This window comes from Oncorhynchus mykiss, chromosome 22 (assembly GCF_013265735.2).
Source record: "Oncorhynchus mykiss isolate Arlee chromosome 22, USDA_OmykA_1.1, whole genome shotgun sequence".
NCBI classification, from domain to species: Eukaryota; Metazoa; Chordata; class Actinopteri; order Salmoniformes; family Salmonidae; genus Oncorhynchus; species Oncorhynchus mykiss.
The window spans coordinates 3,027,552-3,053,380 of record NC_048586.1 but is presented as its reverse complement, the minus strand read 5'-3'; the positions used below and the strand labels follow the sequence as shown (position 1 = coordinate 3,053,380).

At 43.6% G+C, this 25,829-nt stretch overlaps 1 protein-coding gene across 6 annotated transcripts in view; it reads left to right on the top strand.

Annotated features, from left to right (window-relative positions):
* nalcn (sodium leak channel, non-selective) overlaps positions 1–25,829 on the top strand; it is a 295,191-nt gene that overhangs the window by 258,660 nt on the left and 10,702 nt on the right. For all 6 annotated transcript variants that reach the window (XM_036958513.1, XM_036958511.1, XM_036958509.1 and 3 more), the window contains 13 exons: positions 1,412–1,543; positions 2,674–2,841; positions 3,510–3,614; positions 3,887–3,993; positions 4,151–4,271; positions 4,543–4,641; positions 4,898–4,991; positions 11,480–11,586; positions 12,464–12,538; positions 12,681–12,800; positions 12,999–13,067; positions 13,354–13,502; positions 14,097–14,190. In XM_036958513.1, the coding sequence (XP_036814408.1) occupies positions 1,412–1,543; positions 2,674–2,841; positions 3,510–3,614; positions 3,887–3,993; positions 4,151–4,271; positions 4,543–4,641; positions 4,898–4,991; positions 11,480–11,586; positions 12,464–12,538; positions 12,681–12,800; positions 12,999–13,067; positions 13,354–13,502; positions 14,097–14,190 (1,440 nt within the window). The remainder of the gene's footprint in view (positions 1–1,411; positions 1,544–2,673; positions 2,842–3,509; positions 3,615–3,886; positions 3,994–4,150; positions 4,272–4,542; positions 4,642–4,897; positions 4,992–11,479; positions 11,587–12,463; positions 12,539–12,680; positions 12,801–12,998; positions 13,068–13,353; positions 13,503–14,096; positions 14,191–25,829) is intronic.

The window sequence follows — 25,829 nt, the reverse complement described above, 5'->3', positions numbered from 1 at the left end:
GGAGTCCAGGTGAGTGTCATAATGCACGTAACGATGGTGAAAGGTGTGCGCCATAATGAGCAGCCTGGTGACCTAAAGGCCAGAGAGGGAGCACACGTGACAACCCCCACAGGAATGGAAGACCCAGAGTTACCTCTGTTGCAGAGGATAAGTTCATTAGAGTTAACTGCACCTCAGATTGCAGTCCAAGTAAATGCTTCAAAGAGTTCAAGTAACAGACACATCTCAACATGAACGGTTCAGAGGAGACTGTTTGGATCAGGCCTTCATGGTCGAATTGCTGCAAATAAACCACTTCTAAAGGACACCAATAAGAAGATTAGACTTGCTTGGGCCAAGAAACACGAGCAATGGACATTAGACCGGGGGAAATTTGTGATTTTTAGTTCCAACAGCAGTGTCTTACACAACCTCCAGGCTGTGTAAGGGCTATTTGATCAAGAAGGAGAGTGATGGAGTGCTGCATCAGATGACCCGGCCTCCATGATCAACCGGCCTCAAGCCAATTGAGATGGTTTGGGATGAGTCAGACTGCAGAGTGAAGGAAAAGCAGCCAACAAGTGTTCAGCATATGTGGGAACTCCTTCAAGACTGTTGGAAAAGTATTTCAGTTGAAGCTGGTTGAGAGAATTCCAAGAGTGTGCAAATTATTTTATTTTTTTGTTATTAAAATGTTTATTTAACCTTTATTTAACTAGGCAAGTGTAACTGGGCATGTTATCAAGGAAAAGGGTGGCGACTTTGAATAATACAACATAGATTTAGATTTGTTTAAAAAAATCTGTTAATATATGATTCTGTATGGGTTTTTTTGTTACATAGTTTTGTTGTCTTCACTATTATTCTACAATGTAGAAAATAGTAAAAAAAAAATAAAGAATATCCCTTGAATGAATAGGTGTGTCCAAACTTTTGACTGGTACTGTACTAAATAATATATGTGTGAAATTTGTTTTGATTTAGAATGGACCATTATCATGCCCCTGTCTCTAAACAGAGGCAGCGGAAATAAATACATGTCATCAATGCACTTGAGTAGCGAATGGAGGACTCTTTTCCAGTGGTTCATTTAAAAAAAAAAAAAAAATGTGTATATATTATTGTTCAGTAAACAGTAGATACAACTTATTGTACAGAGTTACGTACTGTGCAAATTTTTTTTGTGCTGCTAACTTTATCCCGGTCCCAGAGATGACGGTCTACACACTAAAAGGGTTCTTTGGCTGGGCCCATAGGAGAACCCTTCTGGGTTCCATGTACCTGAAACCAAAAAGGGTCATTCCAAAGGCTTCTCTGATGGGGATTTTATAGTGTAGAGATGATGAGGACAAGGCTTCAACCTGAATACATAAAGGTTGAATGAATAAATAAATCAAATATTTATTGGAACCTAATGTCTGGTGTGTTTCAGATAGGAGAGTATGTCTTTGTCATCTTCATGAGTATCGAGCTGAACCTGAAGATCATGGCGGACGGCCTGTTCTTTACTCCCACAGCCGTCATCAGAGACTTTGGAGGAGTCATGGACATCTTCATCTACCTCGTAAGTTCATGGATTTGGATTCATATAGCACTTTTTTTTTTACTGATAATCAAAGAACTTTACATTGTGTGTGGAAAACTCACCTCAACCACCACCAATATATGGGTGATGCCACGGCAGCCATTTTGCGCCAGAAAGCTCACAACGCATCAGGTATCACAATATGTAATTGCAACCAGTTTTGCCAGCTTAGGGGAAATGTTGTGCAACGGGAGATTCTTACAGGATGTTTTTGATATTTACCTAAAGAAAGCATGGTCTCTGACTGGCTTTCCAAGTAAAGTATATTCCTCTGGAATACACCTTGATGATTCTAGACCTCTGTCTCCCATAAAGGGTACTCCCATGTGACTTTGGAGTGGACATAATATGCCTTTTGTTAGAGTAATGAAAAGATACATTCTTCATGTGAGAATAAGCAGACTCTGTTTGATTAACGCTATTGCTAATGAGTTCGGGAAGATGACGCAGTGAAACTTTTGAAGATAGCTTTTTAATGACTGATGATCAACTTCATTTCGTCGGGATGCGTCGATCATAATTTATTTTCTTGTTTTTTTTGTGAGCTGTTAGTTTTTTTAGGCCGTCTTTCAAAACAACTTCCCTTTCTTGTTTGGGAATATAATTTGCATATAGATGATATAATTGCATGAGAGATGGGAGAGAATTGAATTGTAATAGCTCTGACAGGCACACTCCACACAGACAGTGGTCCAAGGTTTACCTTACCATTACTTATGGGGCGGGGGGGGGGGCTCACCTCCCTGCCTGCCTAGCTCTGTTGCCTCCTCCTACCTAAATGAGTTTTGTTCTATAGGTGTCAATTGACAATGTTACTGCCAGAGGGCCTGTGGGATGGTGTAGTTAAAATTAGTGGTGTTATATGAGTGTGTTCTTAGCTTTGTATAGCATGCAAAGGGCAACGCAGTGTGTCCGATGGGCTTTGTCATTTTACTGTTTGATTAGAAAGGTCAGGTCAGGATCTGCGTTTCTAATGACCTCCCTCCCTCCCCACCATCTCCTTCCCTCTTCCTCCTTCTTCCTCTCTCTCTCCCCCCTTTTTCATTCTCTCCATCATCTTCCTTTTCATCTTCCCCCTCTCTCTCCCTTCCTTTCTTTCTCTCTTCCAGTGTAGTCTGATCTTCCTGTGTTGGCTGCCTCCTAACGTGCCTCCGGAGTCTGGGGCTCAGCTGCTGATGATGCTGAGGTGTCTTCGCCCCCTTCGCATCTTTAAACTGGTGCCCCAGATGAGGAAGGTGGTGCGGGAGGTCATCAAGGGTTTCAAGGAGATTTTCCTGGTTAGTGGTGGCCACACAAGCACGCACACACAGTGTGAAAACTTGCACTTGTAGATGCACACACTAAGAGACACATACACAGGCTTGTAAGCATACACATACTCGGACAGACAGAAATGCACATGAATGCACAATTACATGCGCATTGAGCCACATTCTTACTTTAGCTCCACCTGCTTAACTCAAGTTTCCATTGACATCAATTAATGACTTATGCTATAGTCTGAGTGGTCTGTGCTCATCTCAACTCTGGATCAGGCCCATTGTGGACAGTTGAACCACACTAAGTAAAAACACTCGCATACACTTTACATGTATACACAGTGGATACATTTTGGACCAAACTCTGGAGCTAAGCCTGATTGTGGAAATGCTCCATATGAGACACACAGACATGAAGTGATTATTTTGACAAAGTTTGACCTAACTTTGTAGAGTAGATTACTGTAAGATGCTGAATGTGAGGTTTCCTCTGCCCTCTGTGTTCTCTCACACCCTACAGATCTGCCCAGCAGCCCAGAGGCTATTTGACTGCGTGGGAAAGCCCTGGCTGTCTATAACCCTCTATTGATCTAACACACACAAACACACACGCGAAAACACGCGCACACACTCACAGGTTTCCATTTCTTCCTTTTTACTTGAATGTGTCTGTGTGTGTGTTATAGGTCTCCATCCTGCTCCTGACACTAATGCTGGTGTTTGCAAGCTTCGGCGTCCAGCTCTTTGCTGGAAAACTAGCCAAGTGCAATGACCCCCACGTATTCCTTCGGGTATGACCAAGCTCTTTACAAAATTGATTTTTCCAAACATAGAAGAGCAGAAATTTCCATTAAAAGCCATGGCCATATTGGGCGTACTATTTTAAATGATGGATTCCTAAAACAAATTGTTGTAATGTAGTTATTTGATATTGATGAAACCAGAAAATCTGATTTAAATCAGAACATTGTCATTATGACATCTCGTACCATCTACTGTATGTCCATTCTACCCATTCAATTTGCATGGTGTAGTGACATCTGTGCTCTCTGGTTGTTTGTAGGAGGACTGCCATGGAATCTTCCGGATCAACGTGAGTGTGTCTAAAAACCTCAATCTCAAACTAAGACCAGGAGAGAAGAAGCCTGGCTTCTGGGTGCCAAGAGTGTGGTGAGTGATTAGGATTGGCTGAAACATATATAGTGCTGGGCTGGCACTAAACCTTGCACACACTGTAGCCCTCCAGGACCATGAGTAATGATGGTGTCATTACTATAGTTCTACTCACTACATAAAGTATGTTTTAATTATAATACTTTTTTTTCAGGGCCAACCCTCGCAACTTTAATTTTGACAATGTGGGTAATGCCATGCTGGCTTTGTTTGAGGTCCTGTCACTCAAAGGCTGGGTGGAGGTCCGTGATGTCATCATTCACCGCGTCGGACCGGTACACACATTTACTGTCTCTTTGCCTCGGCCTCTCTCTCTTTCTCTCTCTCTCTGTATCTCTGACTTTGTCTCTCTCTCTCTTTCTGTCTGTCTGTATCTCTCTCCTCACTTTCTTCTCTCCTCACTTTCTTCTCTCTTCTCTCGCTCTCTCTCTCTCTCTCTTTCTTCCCCTCTTCCTCTCTCTCTCTCTTCCCCTCTCTGCTTGATGATAATACTGGACCCTACATACATTGTAAGAAGTAATGACACACCTTTGTCTCTCCCTGCAGATACATGGTATCTACATCCATGTGTTTGTCTTTCTGGGCTGTATGATTGGACTCACTCTGTTTGTCGGAGTGGTCATCGCTAACTTCAATGAGAACAAGGTAAGAGATCCAAGATCCAAGAGAGCACAATTCTGTGCTCTGTGCGTTTTTCCCAGTTTCAACAAAGTTGAACACAATCATGTACTGGCATGGCGTAGCTGGAGACTGTACACCTCGAATACTGACTTGTATCCCGGGTGACCTGCCTTGCACACCTTCCTGACGATAATGATTGGTGTTCCTCTCAGATGTATTCATAAAGCCTTTATAACGCCGTCATAAGACCTGGGTCTGTGTGTGTATTTTTCCTCCCCAGGGTACTGCTCTGCTGACAGTGGACCAGAGGAGGTGGGAGGACCTGAAGAGTCGACTGAAGATAGCCCAGCCTCTCCACCTCCCCCCACGACCAGGTGTGTGAGAGAGAATAAATAAAATGTCTGTTTCGCTCTCTCGCTCTTCTCTTCTATTTTCTCTTCTCATATCTCTTGTCTACTGTGTCCTAATAAGCTCTCTGTCTCCTCTGACCAGCGACAGAGTTTTAAATCACTGACTCTCTAGTGACATTAAAATGCTCAGAACTCATCCACTAACCCACCCCCTGTGATAGAGTAGAACTTATACACTATTTCATTACGCAAAGACTAGAGTCCTCACAGACAAATACACACACACGCCCACACACAGAGAATGAACTGTTTTCAACAAGAGTATAAGTTATATTAATGATCGATCGCTTCTACTGATCTAATTGAGCATCCCAACTCAGCTCTTTGCCGAGGTCACTTCCTCTTGACAAACAAATCCTTCACCCAGTTAGATCGTACCATCCTCAGCATGGTAATACACAGACTGATCTACACAGCTTGTTATGCTGTTTTAACTGCAGAGGTGTATATGTGAAGGAGTGAGAAGAAGAACAGGGGAATGAAAGGAGAAGTGCATGGGAATCAGGGGAGGGAATAGGCACCACATAGCCAGTTAGTACAGAGCAAAGAGAAAATCAATGATTCGGTCTTAGTCAGCGGCTCTGCTGGGTAGAACTATGTTAATCTCCACTCTGATCCACATCCAAAAACCTTAGGCTCTGGCCTGACTCACTTACTCACACACACTTACTCAATGTGCAGCTCAACCCAGTGTTAGGGAGCTAAGGGAGGCTCGCTTGGCCAAATCGTTTCCGGTTCCTCCTCTCTATTCAGAAGTGTCTGCATTCTGCACACTTAACATTGCGGTAGAGAGACAGCTGATGAATCTTGCTGTTAAAATCTATTGGTTGATTGAGATGTTGCGTTATACTGGACTGGGGATGGGCTAGCATTGGCTGAGGCTGCAGAATAAGGGCTGGGCTAGTGTTTACTGGGGCTGAGGCTATTGTTTACTCGGTTTGGGATTGGGATAGTGTTTACTGGGGCTTGGGCTGAGCTAGTGTTTACTGGGGCTGGGCTAGAGTTTACTGGGGCTTGGGCTAAGCTAGTGTTTACTGGAGCTGGGATAGTGTTTACTGGGGCTTGGCTAGTGTTTACTGGGGCTTGGCTAGTGTTTACTGGGGCTGGGATAGTGTTTACTGGGGCTGGGCTAGTGTTTACTGGGGCTAGGCTAGTGTTTACTGGGTCTAGTGCTGGGCTGGTGTTAACTGGGATGGGGCTAGTGTTTACTGGGTCTGGGGCTGGGCTGCTGTTTACTGGGGCTGGGCTAGCATTTACTGGGTCTTGTGCTGGGCTAGCATTTACTGGGGCTGGGGCTATTGTTTACTGGGTCTGGGCTAGTGTTTACTGGGTCTGGGCTAGTGTTTACTGGGGCTGGGATAGTGTTTACTGGGGCTTGGGCTGAGCAAGTGTTTACTGGGGCTTGGCTAGTGTTTATTTGGGCTTGGAATGAGCTAGTGTTTACTGGGGCTGGGCTAGTGTTTTATCTGGGGCTTGGGCTGAGCTAGTGTTTACTGGGGCTGGGCTAGTGTTTTATCTGGGGCTTGGGCTGAGCTAGCGTTTACTGGAGCTGGGCTAGTGTTTACTGGGGCTTGGCCTGGGCTAGTGTTTACTGGGGCTGGGCTAGTGTTTTATCTGGTGCTTGGGCTGAGCTAGTGTTTACTGGGGCTGGGCTAGTGTTTTATCTGGGGCTTGGGCTGAGCTAGTGTTTACTGGGGCTGGGCTAGTGTTTACTGGGGCTTGGGCTGAGCTAGTGTTTACTGGGGCTGGGCTAGAGTTTACTGGGGCTTGGGCTAAGCTAGTGTTTACTGGAGCTGGGATAGTGTTTACTGGGGCTTGGCTAGTGTTTACTGGGGCTTGGCTAGTGTTTACTGGGGCTTGGCTAGTGTTTACTGGGGCTTGGCTAGTGTTTACTGGGGCTGGGATAGTGTTTACTGGGGCTGGGATAGTGTTTACTGGGGCTGGGCTAGTGTTTACTGGGGCTGGGCTAGTGTTTACTGGGTCTAGTGCTGGGCTGGTGTTTACTGGGATGGGGCTAGTGTTTACTGGGTCTGGGCTACTGTTTACTGGGGCTGGGATAGTGTTTACTGGGGCTGGGCTAGCATTTACTGGGTCTTGTGCTGGGCTAGCATTTACTGGGGCTGGGGCTATTGTTTACTGGGTCTGGGCTAGTGTTTACTGGGGCTTGGGCTGAGCAAGTGTTTACTGGGGCTTGGCTAGTGTTTACTAGGGCTGGGATAGTGTTTACTGGGGTTTGGGCTAAGCTAGTGTTTAATGGGGTTGGGCTAGTGTTTACTGGGGCTTGGGCTGAGCTAGTGTTTACTGGGTCTTGGGCTGAGCTTGTGTTTATTTGGTCTGGGCTAGTGTTTACTGGAGCTTGGCCTGAGCTAGTGTTTACTGGGGCTTGTCCTGAGCTTGTGTTTATTGGGGCTGGGCTAGTGTTTACTGGGGCTGGGGCTATTGTTTACTGGGTCTGGGCTAGTGTTTACTGGGGCTTGGGCTGAGCAAGTGTTTACTGGGGCTTGGCTAGTGTTTACTAGGGCTGGGATAGTGTTTACTGGGGTTTGGGCTAAGCTAGTGTTTACTGGGGTTGGGCTAGTGTTTACTGGGGCTTGGGCTGAGCTAGTGTTTACTGGGTCTTGGGCTGAGCTTGTGTTTATTTGGTCTGGGCTAGTGTTTACTGGAGCTTGGCCTGAGCTAGTGTTTACTGGGGCTTGTCCTGAGCTTGTGTTTATTGGGGCTGGGCTAGTGTTTACTGGGTCTTGGGCTGAGCTAGTGTTTACTGGGGCTGAGCTAGTGTTTACTGGGTCTTGGGCTGAGCTTGTGTTTATTTGGTCTGGGCTAGTGTTTACTGGAGCTTGGCCTGAGCTAGTGTTTACTGGGGCTTGTCCTGAGCTTGTGTTTATTGGGGCTGGGCTAGTGTTTACTGGGGCTGGGGCTATTGTTTACTGGGTCTGGGCTAGTGTTTACTGGGGCTTGGGCTGAGCAAGTGTTTACTAGGGCTGGGATAGTGTTTACTGGGGTTTGGGCTAAGCTAGTGTTTACTGGGGTTTGGCTAGTGTTTACTGGGGCTTGGGCTGAGCTAGTGTTTACTGGGGCTGAGCTTGTGTTTATTTGGTCTGGGCTAGTGTTTACTGGAGCTTGGCCTGAGCTAGTGTTTACTGGGGCTTGTCCTGAGCTTGTGTTTATTGGGGCTGGGCTAGTGTTTACTGGGTCTTGGGCTGAGCTAGTGTTTACTGGGGCTGAGCTAGTGTTTACTGGGTCTTGGGCTGAGCTTGTGTTTATTTGGTCTGGGCTAGTGTTTACTGGAGCTTGGCCTGAGCTAGTGTTTACTGGGGCTTGGGCTTGACTAGTGTTTACTGGGGCTGGGCTAGTGTTTACTGGGGCTGGGCTATTGTTTACTGGGGCTTGGGCTGGGCTAGTGTTTGCTGGGGCATGGGCTTGACTAGTGTTTACTGGTTCTGGGCTAGTTTTTACTTGGGCTGGGCTAGTGTTTACTGGGGCTGGGCTAGTGTTTACTGGGGCTGGGCTACTGTTTACTGGGGCTGGGCTAGTGTTTACTGGGGCTTGGGATGAGATTGTGTTTACTGGGGCTAGTGTTTACTGGGGTTTAGTTTGGGCTAGTATTTACTGGGGCTTGGGCTGAGCTTGTGTTTACTGGGGTTTAGGCTGGGCTAGTGTTTTCTTGGGCTGGGCTAGTGTTTTTGGGGCTTGGGCTGAGCTAGTGTTAACTGGGACTGGGCTAGTGTTTACTGGGGCTGGGCTAGTGTTTACTGGGGCTTGGACTGAGCTAGTGTTTACTGGGGTTGGGCTAGTGTTTACTGGGGCTTGGGCTAAGCTAGTGTTTACTGGGGCTGAGCTAGTGTTTACTGGGGCTGAGCTAGTGTTTACTTGGGCTTGTCCTGAGCTTGTGTTTACTGGGCCTGGGCTAGTGTTTACTGGGGCTTGGGCTGAGCTAGTGTTTACTGGGGCTGGGCTAGTTTACTTGGGCTTAGTATGAGCTCCATCTATATTGGAAAGCATCATAATCATTTCCTAAGGAAAGGTGATGAGGAAATGATTTAGGCTATTGGAATTCACCCTGCTGTTTGGGTCTGGTCTGGTGTTGATCCTCACTCCTCTCTCCACTCTGAGCTAGTGTTTACTGGGGTTGGGCTAGTGTTTACTGGGGCTTGGGCTGAGCTAGTGTTTGCTTGGGCTGAGCTAGTGTTTACTGGTGCTGGGCTAGTGTTTACTGGGGCTTGGCCTGAGCTAGTGTTTACTGGGGCTGGGCTAGTGTTTACTGGGGCTTGGGCTGAGCTAGTGTTTACTGGGGCTGAGCTAGTATTTACTGGGGCTGAGCTAGTGTTTACTGGGGCTGGGCTAGTTTACTGGGGCTTGGGCTGAGTTAGTGTTTATTTGGGCCATGCTAGTGTTTACTGGAGCTTGGCCTGCGCTAGTGTTTACTGGGGCTTAACCTGAGCTAGTGTTTACTGGGGCTGGGCTAGTGTTTACTGGGGCTGAGCTAGTATTTACTGGGGCTGAGCTAGTGTTTACTGGGGCTTGGCCTGAGCTTGTGTTTACTGGGGCTGGGCTAGTGTTTACTGGGGCTTGGGCTGAGCTAGTGTTTACTGGGGCTGGGCTAGTTTACTGGGGCTTAGGCTGAGTTAGTGTTTATTTGGGCCATGCTAGTGTTTACTGGAGCTTGGCCTGCGCTAGTGTTTACTGGGGCTTAACCTGAGCTAGTGTTTACTGGGGCTGGGCTAGTGTTTACTGGGGCTTGGCCTGAGCTAGTGTTTACTGGGGCTTGGGCTGAGCTAGTGTTTCCTGGGGCTGGGCTAGTATTTACTGGGGCTTGGGCTGAGCTAGTGTTTACTGGGGCTGGGCTGGTGTTTACTGGGGCTTGGGCTGAGCTCGTGTTTACTGGGGCTGGGCTAGTGTTTACTGGGGCTTGGGCTGAGCAAGTGTTTGCTGGGGCTGGGCTAGTGTTTACTGGGGCTTAGGCTGAGCTAGTGTTAGCTCAGGTATACAGTACATACAGGTCTCATTTTGCCTACCAGGTACTCACATCCACCTGTTATGAATGACCTTTCATTAGTTTTATACAGCATAGAAAAGAGATGATGAGGCTGCTCTTAAAGCAATGGTGAGGTTAACATGCTTGTCCTGTTAACTCAGGAGACTATTAGCAGTAACACATTAAGTATTAACAATGATTTACAGTAGGATGGATTTTGTTCCCTATGTTATTTGGTGCCAATGTTTCAAAGTCAAGCATATAAGCAGGGACCAGGCATCTATAAGAGTTGTATTATTTTGTATATACAGTATAATCATCAGGAGATTATGTAGGGGTCCACGTTGGTAACTGGGGGGCCCTGCCTTGATTGGGTAACTGATTCATATATTTTTTTTATAAAGTACATAATAAATTAATGTTACTGGGCCAGTAACATCATTATTATTTATTTTAATATAGTATTTAACATCATTATTTCTAATATGTATTTATCCAACACCAGGAGCCCGCTCTCACTGTTAAAAAATGTGTGGAAGGCCTAAAAACTCCTCTGCTCAACTGTAGCCTACGCCACATCGCAAATGTTATGATGGCTTTATTAGAAAGGGGCTTTTTCTTCAACAGAAAATTCACCACACATCAAATTGTATATTGGTGCACGGATTTGTTTACAAAAAGGGTGGTGTGCCGGGAAGGGGCCTATGATTTCTTAATCCGGCCCTGCGTATGAGACTCATATTTTTAAATTAACTAAGATTAGACCTGTACTGACAAGCTGTAGATCTTATTCCAAGAAGATTGGAAGTATTTTTTTTCCATTACAACCCTGAATCCAATTTTGAGATTTCTGTTGGTTTCCAAGTAATATTATTGCTGGCTGTAAAAGTTGATAAGTCGCTGGTCGTAGATGTTATTTATGATACTGGATAGAATAAACGGGTAATGTAAGGAGGACATAATCTGACACACACTGACTCGCACATCGAGAAATACTGACCAGTTTGTGTGCATGCATGTGTGACTGAGCCAGGAAGCATGGCCATGCGCGTGTGTGTGCCAGCAACTTTATAATCCAACATAAATATAGGCAATCTGTCTGATTTCTGTTTTCTCTGACTAATTGTATCAGTGAAATGGCTGGGGGTACTTGGGTTCTGCAGGGCACAATGTTGTGGAATGTTGAGCTAGAAATACATACTGTAGAGTAAATATGCTTCTCTGACATAGAATAAGGAAGCATGTCAGTTTTATTCATGACATGTCTATCTGCAATGTTCCACGTTTGCTTACTGAATGTGGTTCAGGTCTAGAAAACATTCAGTTGTACAGCTATAGTATGAGCTCCATCTATATTGGAAAGCATCATAATCATCTCCTAAGGAAAGGTGATGAGGAAATGATTTAGGCTATTGGAATTCACCCTGCTGTTTGGGTCTGGTCTGGTGTTGATCCTCACTCCTCTCTCCCCCAACAGAGAATGCAGGGTTCCGTGCCAAGATGTATGACATCACTCAGCACCCCTTCTTCAAACGGGGTATCGCTGTGCTGGTTTTGGCCCAGTCAGTGCTGCTGTCTGTCAAGGTGAGGCTGTCCGATGTAGACATACATTTTATATCTACTAGTGATGTGCTGCTCAGCTATTTTCTTACCTACAGTACACCCATCCGCAATTTCACAGAATTGTAATACAGTGAAAATCAAGGTTGCAATCAATTCAAGTTGAAGTCAGTCAATTCAAGAAGTAATCTGAAATGGTGAATCAATAATTTAAAAAAAGGGTGTCTACACTGAGTGTACAAAACATTAAGAACACCTACTCTTTACATGACATAGACTGACCAGGTGAATCCAGGTGAAAGCTATGATCCCTTATTATTAAATCCACTTCAATCAGTGTAGTTGAAGGGGAGGAGACGGGTTACATTTGTAAGCATTGAGACATGGATTGTATATGTGTGCCATTTAGAGGGTGAATGGACAAGACAAAATATTTAACTACCTTTGAACGTGGTACGGTATTTGGTGCCAGGCCCACCGGTTTGCAACAAGAACTGCAACGCTGCTGGGTTTTTCACAGTCAACAGTTTCCCATGTGTATCAAGAATGGTCCACCACCCAAAGGACATCCAGCCATCTTGACACAACTGTAGGAAGCTTTGGAGTCAGCATGGGCCAGCATCTCTGTGGAACGCTTTCGACACCTTGTAGAGTCCATGCCCCGATAAATTGAGGCTGTTCCGAGGGCAAAAGGGGGCGCATCTCAATATTAGGAAGGTGTTCCTAATGTTTTGTAAAATACAGTGTATTTTAAGTGACGCTAGCCTCAATAAACGCTATGAATTTCAACCCGTGCATCACTGTATATACTATCAATTAAGTTGAGCTTAAAGAGGGAGATTTAAGAGTGGTGCTGGATTGTGCTGGACATCAGCTTTTATGTAAAATGTGTGTGTTTCAGTGGGATGTAGATGACCCAGTAACAATGCCACTTGCTACCATGTCAGTGGTCTTCACCATTATCTTTGTGTTAGAGGTAAGAGTCTGGGTGCATGTCAATGGGACATTTGCATGGAATACTATGCACATGGATCTCAAGGCAGGATTGTGACAAATGTACAGTATTATAAAAGCAATGTGACTACAATGCGAATGGGTTTTGTTGTTGTGGTAACCAGGTGACGATGAAGTTCATAGCTATGTCCCCGGCGGGGTACTGGCAGAGCAGACGGAACCGCTACGATTTACTGGTGACAATACTGGGAGTCATCTGGATAGTCTTGCACTTTGCTCTACTGGTGAGGACACACATATACACACACACACACACACACAGTATAAATACAGATATACAACTATTCTTTACAACACTTGTTCTTTCCTGGGACTAGTGCATTTTCTAACAAGTATTCTGTACTTCTTTCGAGTTATGACTAAATATATTGTGAAGATTAGTGTATAATTAGTAAATGGCTGATCACAGTGTTCTCCTGTAGAATGCATATACTTACATGATGGGCACGTGTGTGATCGTCTTCAGGTTCTTCACCATCTGTGGGAAGCATGTAAGTATAGCCCACTGTAAGCCTAATGGAACTTACAGTGCATATTACTGAACAAAACTGTTAAAAATATATTTTTCCCTATTTACTAGCTTGCCCAGCAGGCAAAAAAAAGCAATTTAGAGTTGTAAACTGTTTTTCTGGTTGAATACATCATATAACTCAAATTACAACCATCTGTTACAACCTCCGTTTGTTTTGTTGCTGGTGGCTAAAAAAGGAGGTAACAAAACTCCTGCAACCATTTTGCCCGCTGGGTGGTCTCTTTAATGCTATAATCGGTCTGTAGGTGACTCTGAAGATGCTACTGCTGACAGTCGTGGTCAGTATGTATAAAAGCTTCTTCATCATCGTGGGAATGTTCCTTCTCCTCCTCTGCTACGCCTTCGCTGGAGTCGTCCTATTCGGAACCGTTAAATACGGAGAGAACATCAACAGGTCATCAACAGCTTCCCTTTCTCTCCTTTCTGTTTTTATCCCCCTTTCTTTACCTCTTTCACACTTATTCCTGTCTCTTTCCTAACTTCAACTCTTCCTCCCACTCCTCCAAGTCTTCCTCCTTCCTTTCTTCCTTTTTACCTTTCTCCTTTCATTTGCCTGACTCTGCTCACCTCTCATTCTCCTTTCTAGTCATCATTTCTCCTATCTTCCACACGGTTAGCGCTCTGATTACTGTAGAGATTTGAAGAGCAAGTGTCACTTATTTGATTTGTGGCACCATCACAGCCTCCTCTAGTGGAGAAATAGTGGGAGTTTGAGAAGTCTGCAGCCACACCGATGACTCATTCTCTCTAAAGCGTGTGTGTGTGTGTGTGTGTGTGTGTGTGTGTGTGTGTGTGTGTGTGTGTGTGTGTGTGTGTGTGTGTGTGTGTGTGTGTGTGTGTGTGTGTGTGTGTGTGTGTGTGTGTGTGTGTGTGTGTGTGTGTGTGTGTGTGTGTGTGTGTGTGTGTGTGTGTGTGTGTGTGTGTGTGTGTGTGTGTGTGTGTGTGTGTGTGTGCTACTTTATTTGTTTACATTTTTTCTCAATGACAGGCATGCTAACTTCTCCACGGCAGGGAAGGCCATCACGGTTCTGTTCCGTATTGTCACGGGGGAAGACTGGAATAAGATCATGCATGACTGCATGGTAAGAGCTGGTCTATTTCATTTTTCATATGTACACAGCAGCGTCTTCAGGGGAAACTAGTCAAGACTTACAAAACAGAAAGCGTAGTGTAATACTTTTCTGTCAGTTACGTAAAAAGCACAAGACAAAGTCAGGTCTAAAAGGTAACCATGTAGAAAAAGAGGCATTTCTCAAAAAAAAGGATATACTGTTACAGTATTATTTCAAGTAAACAAACCAATGTTCATGACTCGAGAGGGTTTGTTGTTTTTATTGTTCAGTTTATATGTCTGCTCTATATAGATCATATACAATATACACTGATCAATATAAACGCAACATACAACAATTTCAATGTTTTTACTGCATTACATTCATATAAGGAAGTCAGTCAATTGAAATAAATTCATTAGGCCTTAATCTATGGATGTCACATGACTGGGAATACAGACATGCATCTGTTGGTCAGATATATTGTACCTTAGAAAAAAGGTAGGGGCGTGGATATTAAAAACAGTCAGTATCTGGTGTGACCAACATTTGCCTCATGCAGAGCGACACACCTCCTTCAGGCTGTTGATTGTGGCCTGTGGAATGTTGTCCCACTCCTCTTCAATTGCTGGATATTGGCGGGAACTGGAACACACTGTCTGTTGTACATGTCGATCTAGAGCATCATCCCGCTTAACAGACAGGTTGAAGCCTGCTTGACAGAGTCGTTAACCTTAGCTAGCTAGCTAAGCTGCTAGCTAAGCTGCTAGCCATCAAGCTAACAAAGTTAGTCCCAGATTAGTTTTGCAATGGAGCCTTTTTTGTCTGGAGAAGTAAATTAAGGGCAACTCTGAATAGTTGAAACTGGATTTTAAAGAGCTGATTGATTCTCTGCTAGACACTAATAAAAGACCCATCCTATCTGGCCCTGTGCCCTCTCTGAATCGTGGCATTGAATGCTTCAGCAGAATTCTTTCTCTTTACAACTGGCTACATGATTATTGCAGCTCAATAGGTGTAACTTTTGTTGACAATTTCAATATCTTTTGGAAACAAAACATGTTTTATAAATAGGATGGGATCCACCCAAATCATTTGGGTACCTGGATCCTTTCACATCATTCTAAGGCTGCGTTGAGACAATAACTTATCAATTACCCAGGCCCAACTCAGTTAATTCCTACCATTTTGTCACTGACTTGTCATAATACTTTACAAAATGTACATTAGCCCAGGGGCATTGGTAGACACAATGGTGTGTCTGTTTTTTTGTGTTATTTGTAACTTATTTTTTACATAATGTTTCTGCCACTGTCTCCTATGACTGAAAAGAGCTTCTAGATATCAGGACAGAAAATTCCCGAAATTCGCATAAGAAAAAGACAGAGATATCAGGGACTTAGGCTGGGGTGCCTTGTAAGGATCCAACGGGGAGTGGGTAATCTGCCTCTACCATCAGTCCTATTAGACAATTTACAATCATTGGATAAGAAAATAGACCAGCTACGATCATGAATATCCTGCCAACGGGACATAAAAAACGGTAATATCTTATGTTTCACCGAGTCATGGCTGAACGATGACATGAATAACATACAGCTGGCGGGGTTGACGCGGCATCGGCAAGATACAATAGCAGCCTCCGGTAAGACAAGGGGTGGCGGTCTGTGTATATTTGTAAACATTAGCTGGTGCACGAAATCTGATATTAAGGAAGTCTCGAGGTTTTGCTCACCTGAGGTAGAGTATCTCATGGTAAGCTGTAGACCACACCATTTAGAGAGTTTTTGTCTTTATTTTTCGTAGCTGTCTATTACCACCGCAAACCGATGCTTGCACTAAATACGCACTCAATGAGCTATAAGCAAACAGGAAAACTCTCACCCAGAGGCAGAGCTCCTAGTGGCCGGGGACGTTAATGTAGGGAAACTTAAATCCTTTTTACCTCATTTCTACCAGCATGTTAAATGTGCAAACAGAGGGAAAAAAAACTCTAGACCACCTTTACTCCACACACAGAGACGCATACAAAGCTCTCCCTCACCCTCCATTTGGCAAATCTGACCATAATTATATCTTCCTGATGCATGTTTACAAGCAAAAACTAAAGCAGGAAACACCAGTGACTCGAAGTGGTCAGACGCTAAGCTACAGGACTGTTTTCACCACAGTGACTGTACGTACGTACCCCAACCAGAAGCCATGGATTACAGTCAACATTCGCGCTGAGCTAAAGGGTAGAGCTGCCACTTTCAAGGAGCGGGACTAACCCGGACACTTATCAGACATCCCGCTATGCCCGCCGACGAACCATCAAACAGGCAAAGCATCAATACAGGACTAAGATTGAATCGTACTACACCGGCTCCGATGCTCATCGGATGTGGCAGGACTTGCAAACTATTACAGACTACAAAGGGAAGCACAGCCGCGAGCTGCCCAGTGACACAAGCCTACCACAAGCCTACCAATCTAAATTACTTCTATGCTCACTTCGAGGCAAGAAACATGCTTGAGAGCATCAGCTGGTACAGACGACTGTGTGACCACGCTGTCCGTAGCCGATGTGAGTAAGACCTTTAAACAGGTCAACATTCACAAGGCCGCAGGGCCAGACAGATTACCAGGACGTGCAACGTTATTCATTGACTACAGCTCAGTGTTCAATACCATAGTGCCCTCAAAGCTCATCACTAAGCTAATGACCCTGGGACTAAACACCTCCCTCTGCAACTGGATCCTGGACTTCCTGACGAGCCACCCCCAGGTGTTAAGGGTAGGTAACAACACATCTGCCACACTGATCCTCAACACAGAGGCCCCTCAGGGTTGCGTCCTCCGCTACTCCCTGTTCACTCATGACTGCATGGCCAGGCACGACTCCAACACCATCATTCATTTTGCTGACAATACAACAGTGGGAGGCCTGATCACTGACAACGATGAGACAACCTATAACCGTGTGGTGCCAGGATAACAACCTCTCCCTCAAAGTGATCAAGAGGAAGGAGATGATTGTGAACTACAGGAAAAGGAGGATCGAGCACGCCCCCATTCTCATCGACGGGAATGTAATGGAGCAGGTTGAGAGCTTCAAGTTCTTTGGTGTCCAACTCATCCACAAACTATCATGTTCCAAACACACCAAGACAGTTGTGAAGAGGGCATGACCATTCCTATTCCCGCTCAGGAGACTAAAAAGATTTGGCATGGGTCCTCAGATCCTCAAAAAGTTATACAGTTGCACCATCGAGAGCATCCTGACTGGTTGCATCACTGCTTGGTATGGAAACTGCTCGGGATCCGACCACAAGGCACTACAGAGGGTAGTGTGTACGGACCAGTACATCACTGGGGCCAAGCTTCCTGGCATCCAGGACCTCTTTTCCAGGCGGTGTCAGAGAAAGGCCCTAAAAATTGTCAAAGACTTCAGTCACCCTAGTCATAGACTGTTCGCTCTGCTACCACACAGCAAGCGGTACTGGAGCGACAAGTCTAGGTCCAAAAGGCTTCTTAAAAGCTTCTACCCCCGAGCCATAAGAATCCTGAACAGCTAGTCAAATGGCTACCCAGACTATTTGCGTTAATCCCCCCCCCCCTCCTATATTACGCTGATGCTACTTTCTGTTTATTATCTATGCATAGTCACTTTAACTCTACCTACATGTACATATTGCCTCAATTACCTCAACTAGCCTGTGCCCCGCACATTGATTCTCTACCAGTACCCCCTGTATATAGCCTCGCAAATATTATTTTACTACTGCTCTTAAATCATTTTTATTTTTTACTTCTCTTTTTTTTACTTAACACTTATTTTTCTTAAAACTGCATTGTTGGTTAAGGCATTGTAAGTTAGCATTTCACTGTTGTATTCGGTGCATGTGACAAATAAAATTGTATTTGATTTTTCTAACTGCCATGAATGCCTCTGCTGATCCTGCATGCAGTAATCAGGTGCCTATAAACCAGAGTTATACTCTTAGCACTGAGGCAGTGTGCCCTAGTAGGAAGTCCACTGTGTGCATCTCACCCTGCACTAACATAAATAACATGAGCATGTCTACTTCTGCTATGCTTCCCAGTAAAGCAATGCAAACAATCAAGCATCCAAGAAAAATGAAAAACAATTGCCCTGGTTAACATATGTAGCTTAAGAAACAAGGTTCATGAAGTCAATAACTTGCTAGTAACAGATTACATTCATATTTGATCTCTGAAACTCACTTAGATTATACCTTTGATACAGTGATACCAATACATGGTTATAACATCTACAGAAAAGACAGAAATGCCAATGGTGGAGGTGTTGCTGTTTATATCCAGAGCCATATTCCTGTAAAGCTCAGAGGGGATCTCATGTTAAATATTGTAATATGGCTAATATGCATCACCTAAAGACCATTCTTGCAGGGATCTGCTATAGACCACCAAGTGCTAATAGTCAGTATCTTGATAACATGTGTGAAATGCTTGATAATGTATGTGATATCAGAGAAATATATTTGTGGGGGGTGATTTAGATATTGACTGGCTTTCATCAAGCTGCCCATTCAAGAAAAAGCTTTAAACTGTAGCCAGTGCCTGCAACCTGGTTCAGGTTATCAATCAACCTACCAGGGTAGTTACAAACAGCACGGGAATGAAATAATCACCAAGTATTGATCACATCTTTACTAATGCTGCAGAAATTTCTATCGGATGTAGTGATCAAAATATAGTAGCTATCTAGAAAAAACAAAGTTCCAGAGGCAGGGCCTAATATAATGTATAAGAGGTCATACATCAACAACTATGTTATTGATGTAAAGAATACTTAATCACGTAACTAATTAACTAGGAAGTCAGGGCACCAAGGAATATATTCAGATTACAAAGTTATAATATTCCTAATATAACTTTCAGATATGTTAATATCTGATCACTTTGTCTTTTGATTAATGACGTATTCTTTACCTCACGTTAGTCTCATTCCAAACGTCGTAAATTGTTGGTTATCTGCACGAACCCAGTCCTCACTATGAGTCATTCATACATCAATTGTCTTAAATTCATTTTTTTACTAACTAAGTAATTCACTGAAATGCATCACACAAACAATGGATAGTTACAAGGAAATGATAGCGGAGTTTCCCTAGTGGGATAAACCGGCATCGCGGCTTGGTGTACAAAAGGGATGTGGGGGTCGACTGAGATAAGACAACACACAGTTGATAATTATAACAATTGAAATGCTAATCCTTTGCACATGAACGCTCACTCATTCGGGAATAATTGCAATCAATGCATATATTTACGCTCAGTGTGTCGTCGGGATCTCTGTTGAAAAGTTTGTTTCTGTTGGAGAGTTTGTCCGCGCTCTCTCTCTTGGTTAGAATGGATAGTTCAGAGTGACATTCATTCATGTCGTCATAGAATAGATGTTTCGGCGGTTCTCGGTCTTCGCGTTCAATGATACCGAATTCCTAGCTGCAAACTAGTAATTAATATCAAAGACTTGTTCTTATTCTGTCGGTGTCGATAGTCTGAGTTTAACCACGTGTTATGGTTAAAAGATTCAGCCATCTACTCAAACCTTAGCTTATACTCAAGTTTATGGTCTCCACTCAAACCTTGGCCCTATCGTTATTCGAGGTAAGCTGGTCTCAACCTTAGTCCTCTCGTAATTGAGAGAAACATGGTCTGTTGAGTAATTCTCAAGGTGGGGGTTTTATTCGGAAGAGCAGAAAGGGGCCTGTCCCAGGACGCCAGACCATAACTGTGCTCATGGGCAGTCCTCTGATTTAGTTAACCTATCTAGCGCAGCGGAAACCCTCGACAACATTCCGTTGAATAGGCAGCGGAATTCTATAATATATTTTTTTAAATATGTAACTTTCACACATTAACAAGTCCAATACAGCAAATGAAAGATAAACATCTTGTTAATCTACCCATCATGTCCGATTTTTTTAAATGTTTTACAGCAAAAACACAACATATATTTGTTAGATCACCACCGAATCAAAAAAAAACACACAGCCATTTTTCCCAGAGAAAGATAGTCACAAACGCAGAATTAGAGATAAAATGAATCACTAAACTTTGATAATCTCCATCAGATGACACTCATATGACATCATGTTACACAATACATGTATGTTTTGTTCAATAATATGCATATTTATATCCACAATTCTCGGTTTACATTGACGCCATGTTCAATATATTGTGGATAAACAGTTACCTGTCTAACAGGACACAGAGGGTGTTCTTTAATGGAAGCCTCTCCAACATTATCCAGGTAGAATCAGGAGTTCCCCTGGGGCAGCTGTCTATGCCCCTTACTTTTTTCAATCTAATGACATGCCACTGGCTTTGAGTAAAGCCAGTGTGTCTATGTATGCGGATGACTCAACACTTTACATGTTGGCTACTACAGCAACTGAAAAGACTGCAACACTTAACAAAGAGCTGCAGTTAGTTTCAGAATGGGTGGCAAGGAATAAGGTAGTCCTAAACATTTCAAAGACTAAAAGCATTGTATTTGGGACAAATCATTCACTATACACTAAACCACAACTTAATCCTGTAATAAATGATGTGGAAATTGAGCAAGTTGAGGTGACTAAACTGCTTGGAGTAACCCTGGATTTTAAACTGTCATCGTCAAAAATGTTTGACACAACAGGAGCTAAGGTGGTGAGAAGTTGTACCTTAAAACGTGCTGCTCTGCCTTTTTAACAGCAATATCCCCAAGGCAGGAGCTACAGGCCCTAGTTTTGTCTAGGTTTGTCTCACCTGGACTACTCTTCAGTTGTGTGGTCAGATGGCACAAAGAGGGACCTCTGAAAACAACAATTGGCTCAGAACAGGGCAGCATGGCTGGCGAGATTGTCAGGAGAGATTGACTTCATCACTACTTGTTTTTGTATGAAGTGTTAACATGCTGAATGCACTGAGCTGTCTGTTTAAACTACTAGCACCCAGCTCAGACACCCATGCATACCCTACAAGACATGTCACCAGAGGTCTCTTCACAGTCCCCATGTCCAGAAAAGACTATGGAAGGCGCACACTACTACATAGAGCCATGACTACATGGAACTCTATTCCACACTACTACATAGAGCCACGACTACATGGAACTCTACTCCACACTACTACATAGAGCCATGACTACATGGAACTCTATTCCACACTACTACATAGAGCCATGACTACATGGAACTCTATTCCACACTACTACATAGAGCCACGACTACATGGAACTCTATTCCACACTACTACATAGAGCTACGACTACATAGAACTCTATTCCACACTACTACATAGAGCCACGACTACATGGAACTCTATTCCACACTACTACATAGAGCCACGACTACATGGAACTCTATTCCACACTACTACATAGAGCCACGACTACATGGAACTCTATTCCACAGTACCACATAGAGCCATGACTACATGGAACTCTATTCCACAGTACTACATAGAGCCATGACTACATGGAACTCTATTCCACAGTACTACATAGAGCCATGACTACATGGAACTCTATTCCACAGTACCACATAGAGCCATGACTACATGGAACTCTATTCCACAGTACTACATAGAGCCATGACTACATGGAACTCTATTCCACACTACTACATAGAGCCATGACTACATGGAACTCTATTCCACACTACTACATAGAGCCATGACTACATGGAACTCTATTCCACACTACTACATAGAGCCATGACTACATGGAACTCTATTCCACAGTACCACATAGAGCCATGACTACATGGAACTCTATTCCACAGTACTACATAGAGCCATGACTACATGGAACTCTATTCCACAGTACTACATAGAGCCATGACTACATGGAACTCTATTCCACACTACTACATAGAGCCATGACTACATGGAACTCTATTCCACACTACTACATAGAGCCATGACTACATGGAACTCTATTCCACACTACTACATAGAGCCATGACTACATGGAACTCTATTCCACACTACTACATAGAGCCACGACTACATGGAACTCTATTCCACACTACTACATAGAGCCACGACTACATAGAACTCTATTCCACACTACTACATAGAGCCACGACTACATGGAACTCTATTCCACACTACTACATAGAGCCACAACTACATGGAACTCTATTCCACACTACTACATAGAGCCACGACTACATGGAACTCTATTCCACAGTACCACATAGAGCCATGACTACATGGAACTCTATTCCACAGTACTACATAGAGCCATGACTACATGGAACTCTATTCCACAGTACTACATAGGGCCATGACTACATGGAACTCTATTCCACAGTACCACATAGAGCCATGACTACATGGAACTCTATTCCACAGTACTACATAGAGCCATGACTACATGGAACTCTATTCCACACTACTACATAGAGCCATGACTACATGGAACTCTATTCCACACTACTACATAGAGCCATGACTACATGGAACTCTATTCCACACTACTACATAGAGCCATGACTACATGGAACTCTATTCCACAGTACCACATAGAGCCATGACTACATGGAACTCTATTCCACAGTACTACATAGAGCCATGACTACATGGAACTCTATTCCACACTACTACATAGAGCCATGACTACATGGAACTCTATTCCACACTACTACATAGAGCCATGACTACATGGAAATCTATTCCACACTACTACATAGAGCCATGACTACATGGAACTCTATTCCACAGTACTACATAGAGCCATGACTACATGGAACTCTATTCCACACTACTACATAGAGCCATGACTACATGGAACTCTATTCCACACTACTACATAGAGCCATGACTACATGGAACTCTATTCCACACTACTACATAGAGCCACGACTACATGGAACTCTATTCCACAGTACCACATAGAGCCATGACTACATGGAACTCTATTCCACAGTACTACATAGAGCCATGACTACATGGAACTCTATTCCACAGTACTACATAGGGCCATGACTACATGGAACTCTATTCCACAGTACCACATAGAGCCATGACTACATGGAACTCTATTCCACAGTACTACATAGAGCCATGACTACATGGAACTCTATTCCACACTACTACATAGAGCCATGACTACATGGAACTCTATTCCACACTACTACATAGAGCCATGACTACATGGAACTCTATTCCACACTACTACATAGAGCCATGACTACATGGAACTCTATTCCACAGTACCACATAGAGCCATGACTACATGGAACTCTATTCCACAGTACTACATAGAGCCATGACTACATGGAACTCTATTCCACACTACTACATAGAGCCATGACTACATGGAACTCTATTCCACACTACTACATAGAGCCATGACTACATGGAAATCTATTCCACACTACTACATAGAGCCATGACTACATGGAACTCTATTCCACAGTACTACATAGAGCCATGACTACATGGAACTCTATTCCACACTACTACATAGAGCCATGACTACATGGAACTCTATTCCACACTACTACATAGAGCCATGACTACATGGAACTCTATTCCACAGTACCACATAGAGCCATGACTACATGGAACTCTATTCCACAGTACTACATAGAGCCATGACTACATGGAACTCTATTCCACACTACTACATAGAGCCATGACTACATGGAACTCTATTCCACACTACTACATAGAGCCATGACTACATGGAACTCTATTCCACACTACTACATAGAGCCATGACTACATGGAACTCTATTCCACACTACTACATAGAGCCATGACTACATGGAACTCTATTCCACACTACTACATAGAGCCATGACTACATGGAACTCTATTCCACAGTACTACATAGAGCCATGACTACATGGAACTCTATTCCACACTACTACATAGAGCCATGACTACATGGAACTCTATTCCACAGTACTACATAGAGCCATGACTACATGGAACTCTATTCCACACTACTACATAGAGCCATGACTACATGGAACTCTATTCCACAGTACTACATAGAGCCATGACTACATGGAACTCTATTCCACAGTACTACATAGAGCCATGACTACATGGAACTCTATTCCACATCGGGTTACTGATGAATCAGATAAAAAAAACAGATAAAATACACCTTATGGACCAGTGGAGACTGTAAAGAGACACACATACACATGATAAGACACGCACTCTACACACACGTACACATGGATTTTGGATTGTAGATATGTGGTAGTAGAATGGTGGCCTGAAGGAACACACTTATTTGTTATGAAATGTAATGTCATGTAATATTTTAAATTTTATATACAGTGCATTCGGAAAGCATTCAGGCCCCTTGACTTTTTCCACATGTTGATACGTTACAGCCTTATTCTAAATTTGATTTTAAAAATCAATTCTCATCAATCTACGCACAATGCCCCATGATGACAAACCAGAAACAGGTTTTAGAAATGTTTGCTAATTGATAAAAAATACAAAACTGAAATACCACATTTACATAAGAATTCAGACCCTTTTACGCAGTACTTGAACCTTCAGTACCTTCGGCAGCGATTACGGCCTCAAGTCTTCTAGGGTATGACGCTGACAAGCTTGGCACACCTGTATTTGGGGAATTTCTCCCATTCTTCTCGGCAGACCGTCTCAAGCTCTGTCAGGTTGGATGGGGAAGGTCGCTGCAGCTATTTTCAGGTCTCTCCAGAGATGTTCGATCTGGTTCAAGTCCGGGCTCTGGCTGGGCCACTCAAGGACATTCGGAGACTTGTCCCTAAGCCACTACTGTGTTGTCTTGGCTGTGTGCTTAGAGTCCTTGTCCATTTGGAAGGTGAACCTTCACCCCAGTCTGAAGTCCTGAGCGCTCTAAAGCAGGTTTTCATTAAAGGTCTCTCCTTACTTTGCTCCGTTCATCTTTCCCTCAATCCTGACTAGTCTCCCAGTCCCCGCTGTTCTGTGAAGGGAGTAATACACAGTGTTGTACAAGATCTTCAGTTTCTTGGCAATTGCTTGCATGTAATAGCTTTCATTTCTCAGAACAAGAATAGTTTTATTGCTTCTTTAATCAGGACAACAATTTTCAGCTGAGCTAACATAATTGCAAAAGGGTTTTCTAATGATGAATTATCCTTTTAAAATTATAAACTTGGATCAGCTAACACAATGTGCCATTGGAACACAGGAGTGATGGTTTCCAGCTACAATAGTCATTTACAACATTAACAAGGTCCACTGTAAGGGTTTTCCTGTGGTGAAGGAGAGGCGGACCAAAATGCAGCGTGGTGGTTATTCATGTTCTTTAATAAAGGAACTATACATGAAATAACTAACAAAACAATAAATGTGTGAAAACCTAAACAGTCCTATCTGGTGCAAACACAGAGACAGGAACAATCACCCACAAAACCCAACACAAAACAGGCTACCTAAATATGGTTCCCAATCAGAGACAATGACTAACACCTGCCTCTGATTGAGAACCATATCAGGCCAAACATAGAAATAGACAAACCAGACACACAACATAGAATGCCCACCCAGCTCACGTCCTGACCAACACTAAAACAAGGAAAACACACGCGAACGATGGTCAGAACTTGACATCCACACTGTATTTCTGATCAATTTGATGTTATTTTAATGGACAAAAATGTGCTTTTCTTAATAAA